This window comes from Pinus tabuliformis, chromosome 6 (assembly GCF_031772625.1).
Source record: "Pinus tabuliformis cultivar Carrire ecotype Pingquan chromosome 6, CPIR1, whole genome shotgun sequence".
Lineage (NCBI taxonomy): Eukaryota > Viridiplantae > Streptophyta > Pinopsida > Pinales > Pinaceae > Pinus > Pinus tabuliformis.
In genome coordinates this window covers 1,095,448,947-1,095,472,467 of record NC_142292.1, presented here as the reverse complement: position 1 = coordinate 1,095,472,467, position 23,521 = coordinate 1,095,448,947, and the positions used below count along the sequence as shown (strand labels likewise).

Below are 23,521 nucleotides of genomic sequence, written 5' to 3'. Positions count from 1 at the left end.
GCGCCGATGCGATATCGGTGGTCGCTCATCGCAAAATATAAAAGCCCATACCTCTTTGTAAGTCCTCCATTGCGACTCGTCGATGCGATATCGGCGATCGCTCATCGGCGATGTCTTGTACCCAGATCCTTGGTGAAGCACCGATGAGATCTGGACCGTTGATCGGCAAGATCGAACGACTGCGGTTCATTTGGACCTTTAAGCCTGTAATTCAGGCTTTTTGCATGGTTTTAGAGTGTCTTTGCCTCCCGATAGCGTATTTTTGCTTTCCCAAGGGATTTTCTTTTGCAACCAATTCGATTGGTGGACGGATTTTAATCAAAATTTGAAGATTTCAACAGCAACAATGGATCCTTTGGCATGATTTTAAGTGTATTTGCAGCCTTTGAGAGTGTTTTGAATCCATTTTTGATCCTTTTGCATAGCAGAGCTAACACTGGCTCCTTCTGGGGATGAGATCCTCCCTGTGAGGTCTCAAGAACTTGCAGATCAATGCCTTTCCAGCAACAAACAAATTAGCCCAAAATCCTAGTGTTCCATTGGGCATGGAGTATACTATAGCTACAATAAAAACTGATAAAAGCACAATATTTACAGCTTTAAGGCCAAAGACCTTAAATCACATAGTTTTTCAAAAACCGCCCATTAACTGGGCCATCAAAAACTGGTTCTTCTTCCATACTTTTCAGTATGAAGGTATTGTTCCCTTGAATCTGTGAAATGATGAAAGGGCCTATCTAGAGAGCATCAAATTTCCCATGATTGCCTTTCTTTTCTTTAAACGCATCCCATTTTAGAACCAAATCCCCAACCTACAAATTATTTCTTTTTGCCTTCTTGTCAAAGACTTCCTTGATCTTTTTTCTGATGTGCTGTATCTTTTTCAATCAACTGCTCTCTGATCTGATACAATTCTGTTAAATCAGTGATTCTATTGGCCATATCATCTTCTTCATTCTGCGCTGTTTGGAGAAATTTTGCCACAGGAGATCAGCCTGTAGATCTCTTGATGGTCACTTTGTCTACCCAAAGCGCATACTTGAGCTTGGCATCCCAATTCTTCTTATTTTCCTATAACAGTTTCTTAATTATCCCGATCAGACTTTTATTAGAGGATTCTACTAGACCATTCCCTTGGGGGTAATAGGAGGTGGAATGAACAAGTTTAATGCCCATTGAATCACACATTTCCACCAACTCTTTTTCCTTGAAGGTTGCTGCATTATCTGTTATAAGCTTATGTGGGCAACCAAATCTGCTGAAAATGTTTTCTGATAAGAATTTCATGACCACATTATGATCAGCCTTCCTTGTTGGGATTGCTTCAATCCATTTTGTGAAATAATTAGTGGCAACTAATATCCACCTGTGCTGGCCACTGGAGTGTGGGTTGATTTCACCAATGAAATCCAAGCCCCATTGCTGAAAAGGTCCTTTTGCAATTATTGGCTTTAGGGGCAGGGATTTTAACTGCTGCTTACCTTCAAATCTTTGGCACTTGTCACAAGATTTAACAAAAACAAATGCATCAGAAAATAGAGAGGGCCAATAGTACCCAGCTCTGAGAATCTTATGGGCTGTAGTTCTCCAATAATGATGTCCTCCACACATGCTGTTATGGAATTGTTGCATAACCTCTACTGACTGTTCTTTGTCAAGGCACCTTAAAAGCACTCTGGATGGATCCCTCCAGTAAAGCAAGTTATTATTGATGCAATATTTTGTTGCCTTGAGCTTGAAAGTTCTTGCTTGACTTTGAGAAATTCTGAAGGGACTTCTAGCTTTAGAAGGAAATTAATTATTGCAGCATACCAGTTACATGAAGCTAGATTCTCGGCCACTGACTGTTTTCTCTATGATTCAGCTATTTCATATTCTTCTGTTTGACCATTTTCTGCCATAGTGAACAAGAAATCAATGTCCAAAGACCTGCAATTTTCTTCAGCCAACAATTTAGCAAGCCCCTGACCTCTTGCCAGCTTGGTGGGCTTCAGCTCTATGTTGAATTCTATCATATTGCAATCCATTTCGCTCTTTTTCCATCAGCATCAGGTTGTGTTAAGACATCCTTTATGGCAGCAGAAGGCACGTATGCAACTATCTTGGAATGCAAGATATACACTCTGAAAGCTTTCAAAGATTTGATAAGAGCATAAGCCTGCTTTTCAACAATATCATACCTTAGTTCAGCTCCCTCAGATTCTTGCTGAAAAAGGCCACTGGATGCTCTTGACCTGCTTTATCTTGTTGCAATAGAACAACTGCAATGGTATCCTTAGAAGCGAATGAAAATAGGTGAAACTCCTTGCTATAGTCAGAGCTTATTAAAGTAGGAGCTTCCATAATAGCCTTCTTAATGGAATCAAAATATTTTCTGGCCGCATCAGTCCACTTTACCTCTGCTCCCTTTTTCAACATGGAGGTTATGTGCTTGACTAGCTCTGCAAAATTAGGAATGAACCTCCTTACAAATTTAATTTTGCCAAGAAAAGACTGTATATCTTTCTTTGATCTTGGAAGAGTCAAGGCCTGAATCGCTTTGACTCTTTCTGGGTCAATTTGAACACCTGCAGCAGACACTACATGCCCCAACAATTTGCCTTCTTCCAAAGCAAATTGGGATTTTTTGGGATTGACTGAAATTCCAAACCTTCTGCACTTCAAAAACACTCTTTTTAAATGTTGTAAATGATTATGATGGTTGCTGGAATAAACAGTTATGTCATCAAGGTAGATTAACACAAATTTATCCTTCTCCCCCACAAAAGCTATATCCATAGCTCGCTGAAAGGTGGCTCCAGCGTTTATCAACCAACACGGAATTTTGGCATACATGAACGTGCCCCAAGGAGTGGTGAATGCAGTCTTTTCTTGATCATCTAGGTGCACAGCAATTTGATTAAAGCCTGAAAATCCATCTATGAAAGACATTACTTTGGCTCCTGAGACTTGTTGCAATAAATGCTCCATTTTCTGCAGAGGATAATTATCTTTTTTGGAACATTTATTTAGATTCCTGAAATCAACACACAGTCTGATTTCTCCACTCTTCTTCCTCACAACTACCAGATTGGCCACCCATTTAGAATATCTGAGAGGCACTATAATTTTAGCAGCCAACAACTTTTTAATTTCTTTCTCAACCAGAGGAAGGAGCATAGGATTCATTGGTCTCAGCTTCTGTTTGAAGGGAATAGTGTCTTTCTCAAGCGGAATTTTATGCTGAATTATATTCTTGTCATATGTTTTTAGATCACTGTACTCCCAAGCGAACACATCAGCAAATTGCCTCATTAACTTGCAATATTCGGCATTCTGATCAGCAGATAGATTAGTGGACAAATTTATGAATTTGGGCTGACCTAGACTTCCTATATCATGCTTACAAATTGTAGATTGACCTTCTTTTTGGGCAGCTTTGTAAGGCACATCATTGTGATCAAACAATCTCTCAAGAGGAATTAGACCTTTAGGAATATGGTTACTAGGAAGCTAGACTATGCTATTCTTTCCAATCTTATTTCTAAGCTGGGACTTGGGATCTTCTAACAAAGCATCATTATTTTGGTCAATTTGCATTTCAGAGAACTCATCAATGACTTGAAGGAACCTATTTAACTCATCATCATCATTAAAAACCTTCCAATGGTGGACATTATCAAGCAAGGAGGGTCTATACTTCATTTGTACCTCATAAACTAGTTTGGGAGGTGATGGAGGGATGAACAGACTAGCTGAAACAACAAGGGAGTCAGCAAGCTGATTTTGGGCTCTAGGAATGTATGAAATGCAGAAAAAATCAAAGAAATCTTTGACTCTCCATACCTCATCTCTGTAAGCTCTTAACCTTGGATGCTTTGCTTGGAATGTTCTATTTACTTGCTAAATTATCAGATCAACATCTCCAAACACCTTCAGATTTTTTATTCCTCTATCTTTGGCTGCATGAAGGCCCAACAGCAGTGCTTCATATTCTCCTATGTTGTTTGTCACCTGAAAAACTAGCTTTAGAGACAATTGAACTGTTTCTTGTTGTGGAGATACTAACACCACCCCTGCTCCTTCAGTCTCCTTGGTACATGCTCCATCAAAGAACATCTCCCAAATCTGACCTCCTGTATCATGCTCAGCCTGAGCTGTTGGTTTCCTGATCTGCAATGCAGCCTTCTGAGATTCTTCTATTTGGAGAATGCAAGCTCCAAAATCAATGTCCACTGCATATATGGGATGGTTTGTAGGATTCTTCTCATCACTAATGATATATGCTAGTTGTGCTTCTCTATATAACCTCCTGCTTTCTCCTCTAAACACTGGAACAGTTGCATAAGATAGATCATTCTGCAATGTACCACCTAGTCTCTTAATCCACCCTCTAAACAACAACATACCAAACTTCGGAGGAACATCGGCCACCACTATATCCATCATCATACTTTTCATGGGCAGTTGGGTTAAGGTAATGGCCAGATCCTTAATTAATCCAAGGCATTTTACCTTCCTTTAATCAAAAGAGAACAAATCATGATAAGGTCTGGTGATATCAAGGCCCAACTCTTCCATGACAGTTTTAGGCATTAGATTGTGGCCGGCCCCTGTGTCTAGCAGCCAATTGTGGAGGATTTTATCATGGATAGTTAATGAAACATAGAAAGATGGAGAGCTATTATCAGCAGGTTCAATCATGGGGCTAAGTACAATAGCAGGCTTGTCATCTTGCAAATCGACAGAGTCAATGGAGGTTTGTTTAGATTCTAGTTCAAGGGCCTCAAGGATGGGTTTTCTAAATAATTCACTCTTCACCAACTCAGCCAGAGGCATGGATATTTTCAATTTCTGAACTTCTGACTCAAAACTAAAAGAAGAGAATATTTTATCAGCAGTTTTTACCTCTTGAACTGGAGCTTTGAGGGTGACAGGATCAGCTGCTGATCTTCTTTGCCTGCTATTCTGTGGCGTTGTTTGAGCAGCTGCTTCTTGTGCAACATTTTCTTTGACATTCTTTGCATTGGATCTTAGATTATATTTTTGTTGCTGCTCACCAGATTGCAGAACAGCACCACTGTCCCACCTCTGACTGTTTTTCTCTTGCAGCAATGACTCTTCATATTGGGCCAATGTTAAAAATGCAACGCTGCCTTTATCTTCCAAGCAGTGAATTTCATCCTCAACTTCTTCAAATTGTTCCCCCTCCATGACTACATTTTGAAAGGGAGCTTTAACTTTATGATCTTCTTTTATTTCTTCGCCCCTTTGCATAATTTGTAACTGCTCATTTTCTTTCCTGAATAGGTTTGGATTTCTTGGAGCAAATGTGTTTTGCTGCCTTGTTTTCCCTGAAGTCTGCTTAACTTTGAGCTTAGAAATTTCAGCAGCCAATGACTCTATCATCTTAGTCATTTTGTCTAACTTAGGCTCTGAAGTTGAAGCAGGGGAAGAAGAAGCCTCACCTCTCAGCCTTCTTCTATCAACTTGACTCTTTAACTTCTCTGCTGCCATAATATTGGATTCCACCTCCAGGGCTACATCTTGCATATCACCCAGAGTAGCACATCGTCTTTCTCTCAACAATAAGCAGAAATCAGAGTCAAAAGCATTGGAATATGTGAGTTTGGCGGCGGTGGGAGTAGGCTTTACCTCAGCTGGTATTTTACTATACATTTTATTAAATATTTTATTGAAGTCAGGCAAAGACTCACCCTTTTCTCTTTTCAAGTTTCCAAACTCTGTATGATAATACAGCAAGTCCTTCTTATCTCTCCGTTGCTTCAAAAATGCATCATCCAATGCTTCAATGTCTGCTATAGATCTTTGGGGTAATTCTCTAAACCACTTCCTAACCACTCCATCAACTTGGCTCTGGACGAAAACTCTCATCCATAAATCATTCTCATTTATATCTAAACTATCAGCATAACTGTAAAAGGCTTCAAGATGTTCTTCTACTATCACTCCCTCTGTTCTAGTAAATTGGGGCATATATTTTTTATATTCTCCCACAGGCATGGGATTTAGAGGCACAGGCAATACCAAAGGTCCATATCTAGCAACAACAATCCTCTCAATCCTAGTAGGTGCTTGTTGTCCTACCATGTTTGGAATATGTGGAAGAATACTAGCAGATGGAGCAGTATGAAATAATGCGATGGATGGCAGAGATATTGGGATGTTTTGGACAGTATGGGAAGCTTTCTTTGGACTGAGATTCAAAGGGGAACAAACTGCACAAGGAGCTGAACTAATCTCTGAAGGAATTTCTTTATTAACAGTGCTGGGCTCTAAGACTTCAAGCTGTAATTCTTCAGTTATGAATTCATCTTTCAGAGATAAATTAGAGTTTTTGGGCTTACCTGATCCTGATGCCTCTTTCTGTGATGATTTCTTCGATTTAACAATTTTCTCAGGGTCATGCAACGGTTCAACTGGGGACTTCTGTAGATTTCTTCTAGTATGCCTCACAAACTGAGCCAAAACTTCAAAGTGGAGTCACCAAAGGATGGTCTTCCACCAATGGAGTCGCCAGACAGATGATTACAACCAATACTGTGTTCAAACCTTGTCTGTCATCAAATCTTGAAACTATGCCGTTCTCCCAAGGAAGCTTGAGCTTTGATTCTCCTCTCCCCGGCAACGACGCCAATTAACGTTATCACCCCAAGAAACTCACCTAGGTTGCATATCAGTGATGCTCAGGAACATTACAAATTCAACAAAATAGTTGGATAAATGGTGGATGAATGAAACATATTCAAGCCAAATAACCACTTCTACTATGATTGACCCCAGACATGGGTGAACACCCCCAGACTACAAGGCTTTTAACCACCAATTAATCACAGTTTGAGGATAAGGTGATAATGGAGAAGACTGACCACACCAGCAGATGCACAGGACCCTGTGATGGCCGGCTGCAACCAGTTAAAAGGTCTATAAATCTAGTTTCTAATAAACATGCTCCCTGTGCATTAAACAACAGAAACCTCCATAGACGTTCAACGATACATGCTAAATCCTAACACGGAGGTGGGATGACAGACGCTCTAATGCTAAACAGTAACAGAACATGAATCAATGCAAACAGGCACAGCCTGGAACAAGAAAGAGAAGTGGAAAGTGAACAATTAACAGCAAAAGAAGCTTGTATTAGCTGGAAATGAAGACCAGATGCTGCAGGTTACAAAGTAGTTACAATCTCCAGAAGTTGAACCTTACAACAGAGTCACCTTCATCTAACACTCATCAACCTGATTACATCTGTCTTCTCAGTATATATGGTGTTACAATACAAAATATCTCTGCTAAACAATGTGTGGAGGAGCCCATAAATGCCCACCAACCACATTTACACTTAGAAATGGGCCTCTGATACAAATCTGACTGTGTTTTAAATGGATTTGACCTTCTCTGGCGCTCTGAGGTCCTCCCTGGGCAGGTGAGGTGAAATACGGGTGAAACCCATAACCATTGAATGCTTTGACTTGATGGGCGGTGTCCTGCTTCCTCCTCGGCCATACTGTTGATTAATTGCAGTCGCTGAACATTAAAACGGCTCAATCATAACTGTTTTGCTTATAAACAGTGAAACGTTGCCAAACTCCTCATTCCCACCCATCACTGCTTCTTTTGGACTTTAAAATTCCTCAGGCATGGTTCAATAATCTATCGGGTCCGCCTTCCGGGTCGCAATGCATATCTTAACCGGCCAATCCTCTGTTTCTTTATATTTGAAAATACACATAAAACTGCTGCAAAATCATGAAAAATGGCTTTGGCGGACTTGAAAAATATATATATTTTACTTCCGAACCCTTTCGGATCTGAGCCTCATCGCAATCGACACCTGCCCAGGCTTCCTTTGTATTTTCTTATATTTCGTTATATAAAGAAAATGCGCCCAAAACCATTGAAAACAGCTTTAGCGCAGATTTGAAATTTTAACAGAAATCATTCCTAATGCCATCGGGTCCGACCCATCGGATCACAAATATATATGTGTGGAAGGCCCTGCCCCCTTTGAAAGTGCCGATGTGATACGCTGATGCGATATCGGCGATCGCTCATATAAAAGCCCAGACCTCTTTGTAAGTCCTCCATTGTGACTCGCCGATGCGATATCGGCGATCGCTCATCGACGATGTCTTGTGCCCCGATCCTTGGTGAAGCGCCGATGCGATATCCGCCGATGAGATCTAGACCGTTGATCGGCCAGATCGAATGGCTGCGGTTCATTTGGACCTTTAAGCCTGTAATTCGGGCTTTTTGCATGGTTTTGGAGTGTCTTTGCCTCCCGATAGCGTATTTTTGCTTTCCCAAGGGATTTTCTTTTGCAACCAATTCAATCGGTGGACAGCTTTTAATCAAAATTTGAAGATTTCAACAGCAACAATGGATCCTTTGGCATGATTTTAAGTGTATTTGCAGCCTTTGAGAGTATTTTGAATCCATTTTTTATCCTTTTGCATAGCAGAGCTAACTGCAACCATTAGAGAAATTTTTAGGTCTAAAATGAGCCTCAAAATAAAAAATTACAACCAAAATCAATTTTATAAGAACCATTAGGGTTCAAGGTGATGATGTCAACCATGGGGGATGAGTCACCATTTTTTGAGCAAAAAAGTAAAAAAAAAAAAAAAAACAACTACTTTTTTCAACTCATATTTTTGACTTATCTCCCTACGATTTTACTCCAATTTTGAGCGGGAACACTCATTGGATACAAAATTTAATTCATCATCCAAGGTGTTAGTGTCAATATTTGCATACTTCCATCAATGATCAAAAATCCTCTTTTCATATCATATTAGATTCCCATTCTGAAATTTTTGTCATTCCACTAGGTCATCATGCAAAAAATTGGTCACTGACGGTTGAATTAGGGTTTCCTTTACTCTTTTTAGAAATTTACCCCTTGCTGGCTCATTTCAAACTTGTTGAGTATCCATTGTCCATAAAGTTAATGACATCATGCCATCACATCAGTCATGTCATCTTGAAATTCATTCCATCAAGGTCTCATTAGGTCTTTTAGGGTTTTCAAGGTTCCAATAAAGTTCCATTCCATTGCATAAGACCAGAAAGTAAAGGGTGATCAAATAACATACTTTCACCATGTGAAGATGATTTGTAAATAGAAATGCTTATTTCATTATGTAATTTTCTATTTATTATATGTAATAAGTTACTTTCAGCTATATAATCAATTCCACTGTTAAAAGCATCCCAAGAAGAAAGTCAAAATAGGATTACCAAAGCATCATCCACATGTCAAGAGCAAAAAAAGGTTAGAAAGTAAAAAATGCATTAATATGAGAATTTGGAAATGACAAAGAACATTAGAAAATGGGTATGCAAACTCATAAATTAAAGTCAATTCAAGTATAAAGCCTCTCAATACACACATGAAAGCCTCATTTGCACTCTAGCACTCTCACAACTCCTTAGCAAAAGAAAATTGGCGATTTTAAGGTGAAATTGGGAAAAACAGAGCAAGAGGACACGTTCAGCAGGGTCGCTGCTTGTTTATCCTGGTCGCTGCGCTCCTATAGAGGTCACTGCGCGTTCAACCAAGTCGTTGTGCCTTTGCCCGAGTCGCTCCACGTTCACCTGGAAGGAGCCAAACATTCTAAAAACCCTCCATCACCACCAAGTTTCCAAGTTAATCATCATTCACTCCAGAAAATCAGGTTGGTGGAAGAATTACTCACTCCTTCCCTCCTTTGTTTGCCTACATAGGGTTTAAATTGTTTGTTGTTTTTCCTAAGAGAAAACCCTAGCCATACATTCCCACCATCTCAAAATCACATTTACTAGTTTTCATCACTATTCCTTCCTCACTTAACAATTATTCCCTATCATCTCCCTCATTCCACATATCCCATCTCCTCATCATCATCTCTCCTCACATAATTCCACATTTCCCATACCCACAGTCCATTTTATCATTCGCTTAGGGTTTTAAAAGCAACAAATCATCGCAGAAGAAGAACACGCAAGTCAGAGTGATGGAGAAAAATAACAGAGGAGGAAATATAAAAAAGGAGGGAAATAATTAGATATGAACCAAGCAATACTAGAGAGCTCATGGCATCTCCCATCACTGTCACAAGCTTTAAACATATGGGTTGTTTTGAGTTTTACGATAAGGTGGAAAGGACACATCATCATTCTGAATTGACCAGATAGTTCATTAAAAACCTCCATGACAATCATGCAACATTTTCCATTGTCACCTTTAGCATATCTTCTGTTATCATATCAGCTGCTACTGGGATCCTAGATGTTGGGGAAAAGTGGTTTAAATAGGAAGATTTGGATTATTGCTATTATGAGCCATATCTTAAACCCAGCCATAAGAATGAAAGGAGGAATATTTTTCCTTTCTCTTACCTCCTAGACAAATATGTTCCTAAGATGAAAATCATCATGAAGTACTTCACATGTGAGGGCATGTTTTCTAGGCTCTATTCCTATCATATTCGGTTACTCATGCATTTTACAAGAGTCAGAATGCTCAATCTGCCCTACTATCTTTACCAGGATATCGACAAGATGTCATACATTTCCCGAAGGAAAGATCATGATCATCAAATGCAGAGAATATTTCACCATTCTATCATCAAAATGATTGTTCTACACCACCTTGATCATCTTAACAAAGCATGGGACACTTTCATATCCAATGAGGTTTTCACAATCCCTCCTTTTCAGCATGGCCAAGAGGCACTTTCATCCTCTCATCCACACACCTCTATTTCTCCACCTCAGTCTATACATCATTCATCTTCATCTGATGAGTCAACCACACCATCACCTCCATCATCACCATTTCATGAGCCTATTCATTCACATGGCAGAGATAAAGGAACTGAGCAAGAGCATATTGAGCATGGTGAGAGCAGCAAGCCCAAAAGGGTTTTTTTAGGTACCTTGGCACATACCTATTAGAGAGTGCATAGGAAAGTGTTTTCCCCACTAATTGTGGGAGGGAACTTGCCTTCTTCATCGAAGAAGCAAGTACAAAAGGGTAAGGAAAAAATTGTAGAGGCAAAGGTCCAGCAGCAGGAGGAAGACCTCCATGAGATAGAGCATGATTTCTAGTTAGTTGAATCAGATGAACACGATGACAGTAAAAGCACAGCTATTGTCATCAAGGAGAAGAATGCACTCATAGGAGAGCTTGAGGTCAACTTGCAAAGGGCCAAATGGATAATTTCCTACTATGAGCAGGAAAATAGGCAGTTTGAGGTCAAAAATGAGCTCATGGAGATTCAACTCAGAAAGGCAAAGAGAGAGGCTGAAAAGGAAACCGCCTTAATTGATGAGGCATATGGACAGTATGGTGAGCCACTTGATGAACAAGTACCAAGAAGATGGCCAAGGAATAGAGGCCTAAAAAGAGCCTTGGAGCATGAAAGGAAAAGGGAGGAAGAATTGGCCAATCAGCTCACCTTGAATGAGCAATTTTCCAATATGGTAAATGAAAACCGAGAATATTGGCTTGAGAAGGTAAATGATCATCTGTAAAACCTCCTAGACAATGCCAATAAGGACAATGATATTCAAAGAAGGATGGTGAAGTACTATGCTATGAGAGACAAAATTGCAAGAGCCAAGCTCAAAAGAGCCAAGAAAGAGGAGAAAAAGAGGTTGGATATCCTTGCCGAGGCATCACTCCATGCCTAAAACATATAGCCAGCTACCAGACCACCAATTTTGGCCATTTTTGAACAATTTTGGCAAGATATGTTTTGTTGTGTTTTTTGAAGAAATTTTGGCACAGGCAACATGGTCAAACGTGCAACACCTAGGACGTTGTGCTTTTGTTTGGAGCATCCAATGAGAAAATGGTCAACATTTTTGGATTTAGAATGATAAGGACATGCACCCTCTATTTTTTCTAAGAATTTGGAGCAAAACTGGTCAGCCAAAAGGGTCAAAAACTACAAAAAAATCACCTTTTTGCCTTTTTTTTTGGCCTGGTTGCTGCGCATTTGAGCAGTCTTGGGAGATTGAAATTTTGGAGGGGTAAATGAAGCTCATTTTTAAAACCAAGGGAAATTTTAGAAACCCCATAGGATAATATTTCCAATGAGCTATCTTGGGCTAGATTTGGACATCGGGAAGGTGGTCAAGAGTCATCTTGAAAAGGATGTTGCACATTTGACCAGGGTCGCTGCGCGTTTGACAGTTTTCCACAATTTTCACTGTTTCATTCTAGGTTGACTTTTATCTATGTTAAATTAAATTTTTACCTATGTAATTGATCTAGATGATGTAATTATCATGTTTCTACTTTTACCTAGGGTAGATACATCAGTTAGATGGCCTATGTGGCATGTAATGAATCAGTTTGCTAGAGAGAGGGATGAGTCACTTTGACCACCCTACACTCTAGCTACAGTTCAGCGTTTCTTGCAACTGCTGCTCCACTCATTGATTCAAACCTTGAGCCTAGGATGAGTTGGTTTTTGGCCTATATTATGTATTTTCTTAGTCATTTTACAGGTTGGATTTAGTAGGGATGATATACTAGTGAGCAGAGACTATTGTATCAGATTTTGGCAATTTTCAATAGATGAGATGCAACTATTTTTCTGGGATACATGTGGTATGATTTTTTAGCATTGTTTCTTCTTTTTGATCATTTTTATGAATGTTTTATTAGCTCATAAACCATTCCATGCCTATTCTATGGTAATTTACAAGTTTATAAGCAGAATACATGTTTGCTCATGCTCTGTTTTGGGTAATTTATCATACTTTGTCCATTTTTCCTCAGTGTAGGAAGAATACATCTATTATGTTGTTCCTAACTCCTCATCAGTCTTAAACCATCTCATAAAATCACCTTTTAAGTGTTAAGCTTCATACCTACCTTGCCCCTTGAATGTCTGCAATCATATCTCATTTGCCCTGACCTAGTTCCTCTGACCTAAATCACCCATCCTTGTGACTACCCAACCAAAATCAAATAAAACAGCCCCGTGCACTTTACATCTAGCCTAAAGCCCTAATCTATCCCACCCTCCTGGATGTGATCCTTTAGAGAGATACCTCTCCGGCTTGGTAGGGCTAGCTACCAAACTAAAAGGTTGGTTTGTGGTAATCTCAGCCGGACTCTTCCTCGGCCTTGGAGATCTAGAGGAGTGATAACACAAGGAGTACCCATGTTGCATAATTTTGATGGACCCTACTAAAAAAATGAGAAATACATGAAAAATGTGATTGCAATCACGTTTTTTCATATATTTCTCATTTTTCATATAGCAGGGTCCATCGAATGTATGCAAAATGATAAATACATGAAAAATGTGATTTAAATCACATTTTTTCATATATTTATCATTTTTCATATAGAAGGGTCCATCAAACGTATGCAACATGTGTACTCCTTGGATGACAAATTAAATTTAGCATCTAATGAATGCTTCCACTTGAAATTCAAGTAGAACCATAGGAAGATAAGTTGAAAATACAAGTTGAAAACATAGTTTTTTTCTTTTTCCCCTCTAAAATTTGATGATGTAATCTAATCTTATTTTATTATTTTCATTATTATTTTATAACATTCCTTAGGAGGCCCATTTTAGACCTCTAGATTTCTCTAATGATTACCTTCGCCAATCACACGATGGAAAGCATCATGGATATGTGATTTTATATGGGTCATTTTCCCTTCAAAACCATCCATCCAATCATGCACTCGTTGTTAATTGCGACATAGTGATGCTTAGCGATCTAGAATGTCACCTTGATTGTGCAGAATTTCAAAAAGTAAACTGATAATTTCATTGCAATGGCTTTGGTGGTCTTGAGCTAGTTAGTCCACCAAGGATTGGAATAATTGAATCTAGGCTTCAATGGAATAAGAAAGGGGGTGGCAAGTCAACTCGTCCAGAAGAGCCTCCATGAGGTAGGTCAAGCTTACCTTCATCTGTCGACTACTCCCCTAGTCTTCTATCTCCCCTACCCTGCTGGCCACCTTTACGACGAGGAATGCCACGTTGTTTCAACATGAGTATCTCACAAACAACTTGACCTTAGCCCAAGGGAACTTAGCCCTCCAACTAAAACATGATTATGACACCTATTTAGCACCACCAAGGCTTAGAAAGAGAATTAAGTTTCCCTCCTCCCGACTAGAGATTACTAGCAAGGTGATTTTTCCCCTTAGTTCCTACCTTAGTCACCAAAAGGGTTGGGGCACTAGTCTCTAGTACGCGAGTGATAGAAATGAAAAGGGGTCTCATAACCCCAGCGTCACATGAAAACCAATGTTCTTCCACCAGAAAGACACCACAATTATCCCAAAATAATAGAACCTAAGGGTAATTAGCTCCTTGAAAACATTGACACCATGCACAACAACAAAATTCAAAAAACCTTAGGAAAGGAGCAGCCCGCACATCAAAATAAAACCAAACCATCCCACTGGGTGGAGAATGAGGGTGAATAATTACTTGAGGGAGAGTTGAAGAATTCAAATCGATCACCCAGACATAATACATGTTTACCATCTAATAGAATCCTAACATGAGGATGGAATTCTCATACAACTAGTTTCCCTTCACACAATGCCCCCATAATATGCTCGAACTGGGGTTCCAAACCATAAACCCAACAACAACAAGCTCCAACCCTTTGTTTCCAGGCCTTTTGGTTTCTATAAGTGCCTCCCATGCATTAGAGGAATGACTTGAGGGTCCAAGGAGTCCATGCACAGAGACAGAGCCAGTGCCACCTTCAATTGCACCTAATTTCTTTTCCTTACTATTACAACTGACTATCTAGACCTTCTTCATCATAATTATACTAAGGATTTCCTTGAGAATGTCGATTGGTAAGTTTCCCAACCCCCTCTCGCTACCATGTTTATGCATTACTTCTGCTTCGTGGGTGATTATCATGCCCACTTTCTCATGTACCCTCCTCGTTTCTCACGCCCAGTAGGGAAATAAATAAAAGTTTAAATATTATATTTTATTGATTTAAAAACACACATGATTATAAGATAAATTGTTAAAGGTGGAGAACTTTACAAACCCTAAACCTATAATGTCTTGATTTTGTTTCCATGGTGTGTTGGTGGTGTCTATTCAAAATAGTTAGTTAGCTCATTAATATAAGATTGTTTTAACTATTTACATTTAATACAAAAAGCACTAACTTAAAATTCTTCAGAACACAATAATGTGATATGTGTAAATTTTAAAAATTTCAAATAAAACAAATAAAATAATATAATATAAGATATAAATAAATTAAGTTGTAATTAATATATATATATATATATATATATATATATATATATATATATATATCTCTCTCTCTCTATATATATATCTATATATATATATATATATATATCTCTCTCTCTCTCTCTCTCTCTCTCTCTCTCTATATATATATATATATATATATATATATATATATCAAAGGGAAAAAATGGTAATTTTCATTAATGTTTAAGAAAAATTACATTCTATAGGCACACTGAAAGTGTGTAAACAATATTATCGGTCCATCAAGCCCAAAAAGAATAAATAGGCCTAGGAACATTTTAAAAAGTCCCCCATATCATCCATACAAATTATTATCATTCATCCATACAAAATATAAACAAAAATAATGTACTATCTATCCATATCATTCAAATTGTCAGTCCTTCGACCCATTATAAAACTTAAGCAAAACAAAAACATTATAACTGAAACCTATTAAGAGGAGATCAAGAAATCCTAGTGGCCAGAAGATGTCCCGGAACTTGACTAAAATATGAAGTTGTTGAAATACCATTTTAAACCTCCAAGACCCGCCATAAATATTTATCCAACGTTAACACTACCTTCGAAAGGTCATCTACAGATTGATTCAATTCCTTGTATATGTAGTGACATGAACACAGTGAGACCATATTTTTTAAATTCATTTAATAAATTAAAATAGGTTTCAAAAGAAAATTCTTGCATGATTGAGAGCCATTCATCAAAAACTAGCTTTGAGTCTAAAACAAATTGAAGATATTTCACACCATGGTCTATGGCAAAGGCTAGAAGGAATCAACATGCAAGAATTTCAACACAGTTGTTTGATCCCTACCCCAATCTAATGGAGATGTGAAATGAGTGGTCAGAGGATAAATGGAGGATGAAACCCTACAACATAGTTCACACCCAATTTTGAGGAAGCATTGTCAAAAAAATTTCAAAGGGATTGATTTATTAGGGCATAATTCTGTGAGCACTCATGAATGATTGGGTTCAATGTCCTGAGGGAAGTGAGAGAGAGTCACCATTTCTTAAGCATCAACCTGGCTGGGATTGGGAATATGGCCCTGAAAAATCACCCAATTGCACGCAATCCAAATGCCACAAAAAATAACATGAAGAAGTCCCATGAACTTATGCGAGGATGGGGGAGTGGACCGTTGATGCCAAGCAAATTCCATATATTTCCCTCACCATATACAGAGCTCTGAATCAATAACATGGAAATGTTCCCAAATGGATTGACCAAAAGAGCAATGTAAAAACAAGTGGTCAATAGATTCCCCTTTCCTCTAACAAAGTATGCACCATCCAGAACCATCTGCAAATATTTCTTGTAAGATATCTTAGGTAGGGACCTTACCACACAAAATGCACCACATTAAGATTGTTTCCATGGGTGGGCATTTGAATTTTCATGCTAGAGACCACCACTATTTAGGAGCTAGTAGTCGATGAACAACAAATATATATTGGTATCCTGCCTTTGGAGAATAAACCCCACATTCCCTCGACCAAATAATTTCATCCTCTTTATCGAAAGTTTTGATCTCCCCAAGTGAAGAGCACATAAATTAAATATAAATTAAAGAGTAGTATAAATTAAATAGGTTATCCAAAATATAAAGTTGGAGTTATAATAAAAAAATTAGATTTAATATTTTTATTTGAAAAATATATTGTGAAGAAGATAAAATTAGTTATTTCAAAAAATTTATCTAATTAAAAAACTGGAATATGAACTTTTGAATAAGTATTAAGGTTCTTCCTGCGCGAGCGGCTCTGCAACTGCTCTGCTCTGAGCTCGCACCGCCGGTCTCGGCCTTTGGGCACCTCGGAGGGCTCTGTCGCCCTCTCTCTGCTGTCTGCTCTTTCTGGTGAGCTGCGCGGAGCTTTGGTTTTCATTTTGGGGCGGCGCGACGCGCAGAGTCGGCCCCCTCTGCTGAGCGCATCGCTCTGAAAAGCCCTGGTCTTCTGTGCGTTGTTTCGAACAGCTGTTTTTTGGATTTGCAGGGGAGCCATCTTGTGGGGTATGGGTTGAGTTCTCTGCGACTCAGCTTCCGCCATGGGTGATCCCGGGGGTGAGGAGCCCTCTTCCACTCCTCCGATCTCGGCTGAAGAATCTTTTCGCCGCCTGTTATCTCAGAAAGGGAAAAAGCGACCGGCCCCTGAGGTCCCAAAGTTCATTAAAAAACTTGAGGAAATCCCTGAGATAGCCCTGCAAGAAGATCAACCAATTAAAATAGCCCTTGCCCTTGCTGACAGAGGACTGGTTGGGCAATTTATGGGTCGATGGCCTTCTACCAAAACCACTGATGATTGGATTCAACGCAACTGGAGACCACAACTGAAAGATAATGTGATCTGCTATGCGGTTGGCAGAGGCTTTTTCATTTTCGAGTTCACCTCCAAAGAAGACCGAGATCTAGTATTCAGAAATGGTCCGTATTTCATGGGAAATCAGGGTCTGTATCTCAATAAATGGACCCCTGACTTTGATCCTTCAGTTGATGTCCCGAAGGAAGTCCCAGTCTGGGTTCGTCTCCCCAATCTCCCGATCCACTGCTGGAGCTTTCAATCTTTGCAAATGATTGGGAATGGTCTGGGCAGATTCATCGACAAAGCAGATAATAAGGGCCAATACACCTGTGCTAGAATCTGTGTGGAAGTCGACTTAGAAGCTGGGTTACCTGAGGCGGTTAAACTTACAGTGGGAGAATGGCAACACTATCAAAAATTAGACTACGAGCAACTGCCTTTCAAATGCAGAACCTGTCATGAACACGGACACTTCCAACGGAACTGTCCTAAAGCCCCAGCCGGGACTAAGGAGGACGAAGAAGGGTGGAAAGAAGTCAAAAGAGGAAAGTCTAACCCAAGGACGACTGAGAAGAAAAATGTTGGGCCAGTGGGGAAACCCCAGACCAAGCCAAAGGCCAATGAAGCTCCAAAGGTTGGTTCCTCCTCAGGAGGGAACGAAGAAACCATCAGGGTTCAAGAAGAAACGGAAGACTTGCCGAAGAATGCAATAGAAAATGATACTGAAACAAACGCCCTCCCAGCAGATAGAGGCAATGAAAGAACTGCAGATAAAGAAGAGCATATCAGACTGGACTCCGAAACTGATGAAGAATCAGAAGAAAGAGTCTATGAATCAGATAGCTCGCAAGTTACCCCTACCAAAACGACCAGGGGTCGAAAATCCAAGAAGAAACAGAGAGAGGAGAAAACTTATCTGGATGTTCTCCAAGGCTCCCAGAAAACACTCAAGGGAATGATGAATACAAGATCCGGACGCAAGCATGGCCCGGCTCCAAAAGGAGCCACTTCCCATTCCAATAAATAATGAAATACGTCTCCTGGAATTGCAGAGGATTAGGCAGCAGACTGAAAGAAGATGCCCTGAAAGATATAGTGAGAACATATTCGCCTGAAATCCTACTCATCCAGGAGACAAAGTTGGAGGAACTTCTTCTCCTCCATGCTAGCAAATCCTTCTGGCGTAAAGGACATGGGAGTGCTGTCAGTGCGAGAGGCGCCTCCGGAGGAATCGGTTCCTTCTGGGATTGCTCTCTCTATGACCTGATTCAGAAAGATAGCTCTCCACACTGGCTTTTCACGAAGCTCCTCCATAAAGACTCTGGCAAACAAGTAAGTATATTCAATATATATGCACCAGTCCTTCCATTTGAGAAAAAAGCATGTTGGGATTCGATTTTGTCCTATCTTTCGTTGCACAATCCAGAAAACATTATTATTGCAGGAGATTTGAATGTCACTCTAGCTGTAAATGAGAAAAAGGGGGGCTCCCCAGTCAGGGATCCAGCTAGAGAGTGGGTTGAAGACCTTATGTTGGGCTGGGAGCTGGAGGATATCAAGCCCACTTCTGGGAAGTTCACCTGGTCCAATAAAAGGGTTGGCCCCAGCCATATAGCTGCTCGATTGGACAGATTTCTCGTCCAATCCTCTTTTCTGACCAACGGTCTAATGGCCTCTTCCAAAATTCTGCCAAACAGTACCTCTGATCACAAGCCCATTCTCCTTGAACTTTCCATGGATGTAAACCTTGGCCCTATTCCCTTTAGATTCAGTCCATTGTGGCTTCAGCATGATGGCTTTCAAGAGGTGGTTTCAGAGTCCTGGAACAGGCATGTTCATGGTTCCCCTTTCTTCGTGTGGGAAGAAAAAATGAGGGGACTAAAAAGAAGGCTCAAGGAGTGGGCTAGAAAGTTGAAATCTCCCACCTCCAAGAGAAAGGAGGCTTTGGACAGTCTTGCTGCCCACCAATTATCTTTGGAAAATACTGCTGTCTCCCACGACCTACTTCAAACAGAAGTTGATCTGCAAAAATAACTCCACAAAGCAAGCAGGGAAGAAGAAGAGTACTGGAGACAAAAATCCAGAACTCTTTGGTTACAAGCTGGGGACAAAAATACTAGCTTCTTCCACAAACAAGCTGAAGCACGCAAGCACTTCAAAACAGTAAAAGAAATTCACCATCAAAACGCAGTGATCAAGGATTTTGAAGGCATAAAGAGGGTTGCCCACTCTTACTTCAAAGATCTCTACTCTGCCCCCGATGATCCTCCCATTGATCCTCAGGCCTATCCGATGGACTTAATTCCCCAATGTATCCAAGATTCTGACAACTCTATGCTGACTGCTCCAATCAGCATGAATGAACTTAAATTTTCCCTGGATAGTATGGAACCCGATAAAGCTCCTGGCCCGGATGGGTTCCCGGTTAGATTCTATCTATCCTGTTGGGCCACAATAAAAAATGACTTGTTGAGAATGGTCAGAAAATCTCAATCTTGTGCCAAGATCGGAGGCGGCATCAATTCAGCATTCCTTGCCTTGATCCCAAAAGAGAAAGGCGCATCCGATTTCAGCAGATTCAGGCCAATCTCCTTGTGTAACTCTAGTTACAAGTTGATCACCAAAATTATAGCCAATCGCCTTAAGAAGATTCTGCCGTCCATTATCCCTGAAAACCAAGGAGGATTCATCAAAGGGAGAAAAATTCTGGATAATATTGTGCTGGTGCAAGAAGCAGTCCATTCAAGCTACCACCGAAAGGAGAAAGGTATGGTGATTAAACTGGATCTGGCTAATGCCTTTGATAGGGTGAGACATGATTTCCTGTTTATTGTGATGACGAAAATGGGCTTCTCTTCAGCCATCATTAATTGGGTTAAAGCCTGCATTGCCTCTCCTTGGATAGCGCCATTGGTCAATGGTCGACCTTCAGAATTTTTCCAAGCCTCTAGGGGCCTTAGACAAGGTTGCCCCTTGTCACCGCTTCTGTATGCTATTCAAGCCACTGTGCTCAGTTTCCAGCTCGAATTTGGTCAACAGACTCAAACCCTCCCTGGCCTTCGTATGGCTAGCAATGTCAAAGACATAAACCATGCTCAATTTGCCGATGACACTTTATTGCTAGGTGGGGCAAGCATTCACTCTGCAAGACACTTCAAGAAGGAGCTGGATATTTACAGAGAGGTCTCGGGCAGCAAGATCAATTACCTAAAAAGCACAATATATGGCTGGAACTGCTCGGTCAAGGAATTAACCGAAATTGCAAGGTTTCTTGATATGGAAGGATCCTGGGCCTGGGACTCTTTTAAATATCTGGGGATCCCAATCTTCAAGGCCAACCCTAAAGTAGCCCACTGGATGCCCCTGCTGGACAAGATTAAACTCAGAATCCAAGCCTGGGGAGCCTCTTGGCTGAACAACGCTGGAAAGGTCATTCTGATGAAAGCTGTCCTGTCAAGTATGCCACTATATCAGCACTCCATCCTCCTTGCCCCTAAATCCTTCATAAGCAAAATGGAAGCACTTCTGAGGCGTTTCCTATGGGAAGGGGGAAAAATAATGAAAGAAGGCTCCACCTTGTTAACTGGGATACTATTAAAAAGCCATTTATGGAAGGAGGTCTCCAAATGCGCGATCTAGCTGCCCAGAATCTGGCCTTGGGAGCTAAGCTGCTCTGGAACATTGTCTCTGGAAATTTAAGTTGGAGCAAGAAGGTCCTGTGGAAAAAATATTTTCATGGGCAGCGCCTTAGATGCTTGGACCAGCCTCCTAGAACTTCCAAAGGTTCACCTGTTTTTAAACTCTGTCTCAAAGCCTTGGAGCACTTCAACCATAATCTGTACTGGATCCCAGGTAATGGGAAAAAAATTAGAATCTGGGATGATCCAATTCTGGGCGATCAACCTTTGAATCAGATGGAAGATCTAGCCAATATCAAAGCCTGGCTACAGGCCCACAATCTAAATACCCTCTGGGACATCTCCACCTGGTCAGAGGATGCTTCCTGTCTATGGAATAGCTGGTACCTGGGGGAGATTCCTCAGTTGCTGGAAGGTGAAGCCTCGATTTTGTTGGATAGGCTCCAAGGAAAATCCCCTTTAAGAGCTTCTGCTAAGGACAAACGAGGGTGGGGATCGCGCTCTGGTGTTTATTCAGCTTCTGAAGGTTACAATAGTTTGAAGGCCTTTCCAAATGTTCCTCCGAATCCTACTCCATGGAAATTTATTTGGGCATTCCCCTCTCTCCCCAAAGTTGATTTCTTCTACTGGACTTTAGCTCACAACAACATCCTCACTAGAGATAATCTCTGCAGGCATGGTATGGAAGGTCCTTCCATGTGCACCCTGTGTATGTCGGATGATGAAACCACTGATCATATGTTCTTAAATTGTCCCTTTGCTCTAGAATTCTGGAAGGGTGTCCTGCTACTAGATTCTGACAAAATAGAGCTCCCAAGGAACATCCCCAATCTTATTCAAAACTGGGTCACTCTATCCCCGTTCAATATCTCCAAAAAACACCTCAAAACTTGTTGGATGTGGATTCCCAAATTTGTTTGTTGGAAGCTGTGGCTGGAAAGGAACAACAGAACATTCAGGAATGAAAGTGGCAACCCAACAAGAGTCATCAATAAAGTCAAAGCTTTTTTGGGGGAATCTCTAGCAGCCAATACTATCATAAAGAATGGAAAAGAGCTAGACAGAGAGGAGGATCTCTGGTTGAAAGGGCTATTCCCAAATCATAAGGACCGTTCCCCTACTCCTTCCATTTCCATCTCCAACTGGGAAATTCGGTTGGGCGAACAAGAGTTCATTAAGTGGAGATCGGCTCTGAATGAACACTGTCTATTTTTTGATGGGGCCTCTAAAGGCAACCCTGGTATCGCTGGAGGTGGAGGGGTTCTCCTAGGTCCTGATGGTTCCACTGTGATTCGATTTGCCTGGGGTCTGGGCAGGGAAACTAATAACAGAGCGGAGGCTCTTGCTCTGTGGCAGGGTCTGAATCAAGCGATTAAAGGTAACTTCCTCTCCATCTCTGTATTCAGGGACTCCAGGCTCATTATCCAGGCGTTGAATACTCATAAGAATCCTGCTAAGCTTCAATTATCCACCGTCCTCAAGAAAATCAGGTTAATATTGCCAAAATTTCTCAAAATCTCTTTCTATCACATCCCCAGGAAGTTAAATTCCCAGGCGGACAAGGAAGCCAATCTTGGCTCTCTTCGAAGTAAAAGATCTCTTACTGTTAATCAAGTTGAATCAATCTGCAATATCCCTTAAGACCTGTGACTTTTGGGCCTCTCCTCCCTCTGGGTTCCACTCTGTTTCCAAACCATGGCCTTTTCCTCCCTAATTCGAACGCCAACCTTCTGTATCGAAGCAACCTGAACTACCCCCATTTCTCCGTGCTATGACTTCTCTCAACTTTATTTCTCTCCAAGGTTGACAGAGAGGCACATTGGATTTACTGATTAATTTCCCAAGCCTATGACTTCGACCGAATATCTGCAGGTTTTACTTGACTTCACTTCTTAAAAGCCAACATGCTCCTTCCCCTGTTTTCCATGCGGTTTCCCTCTGCTTTCCGTGGAAATGTTGCCAGGCAATCATCTTCAGCTCCGTGGTAGAAGCACTCATTCAGTTTCAGATTGGATCTACAGGCTCCTAAAGGGGGGATCTCCTCTCGGCCCCTGATCTGCTAAATTTCAGGCGTTCATTCGTGACTTTCCTGTCATCTTCAAGGTGCCTCAGTACCTGTTGCAAGTTTTCCTGGCGCTTTAGAAAAATGTTGCTCCGTGCTATTAGCCAGAGTAGGAATGTAACGGCTCTCGGCTGTTGTTTTGGTGCCGATTAATAAAATTTACTCGTTTCTATCTAAAAAAAAAAAAAACTGGAATACAATAGAAAAATTAAAAATACTTCTTTTTTATAATTATTAAA

General features: G+C 40.5%; 1 protein-coding gene across 1 annotated transcript; it reads left to right on the top strand.

The window, feature by feature from the left end:
* Positions 1-17,328: 17,328 nt before the first annotated feature.
* On the top strand, positions 17,329-19,616 carry LOC149262735 (uncharacterized). The gene is made up of 2 exons (XM_089381721.1): positions 17,329-18,428; positions 18,635-19,616. Exons 1-2 carry the CDS (start codon positions 17,329-17,331, stop codon positions 19,614-19,616), a joined length of 2,082 nt encoding a protein of 693 aa, XP_089237847.1.
* The last annotated feature ends 3,905 nt before the right edge of the window (positions 19,617-23,521 follow it).

Excerpts from the sequence above, each read along its gene's own strand:
- LOC149262735 (XM_089381721.1), top strand. The coding sequence starts at position 17,329 with ATGGGTGATCCCGGGGGTGAGGAGCCCTCTTCCACTCCTCCGATCTCG. Across the intron at positions 18,429-18,634 it reads GTCTATGAATCAGATAGCTC|AGGATTAGGCAGCAGACTGA; the intron begins GCAAGTTACCCC and ends CTGGAATTGCAG.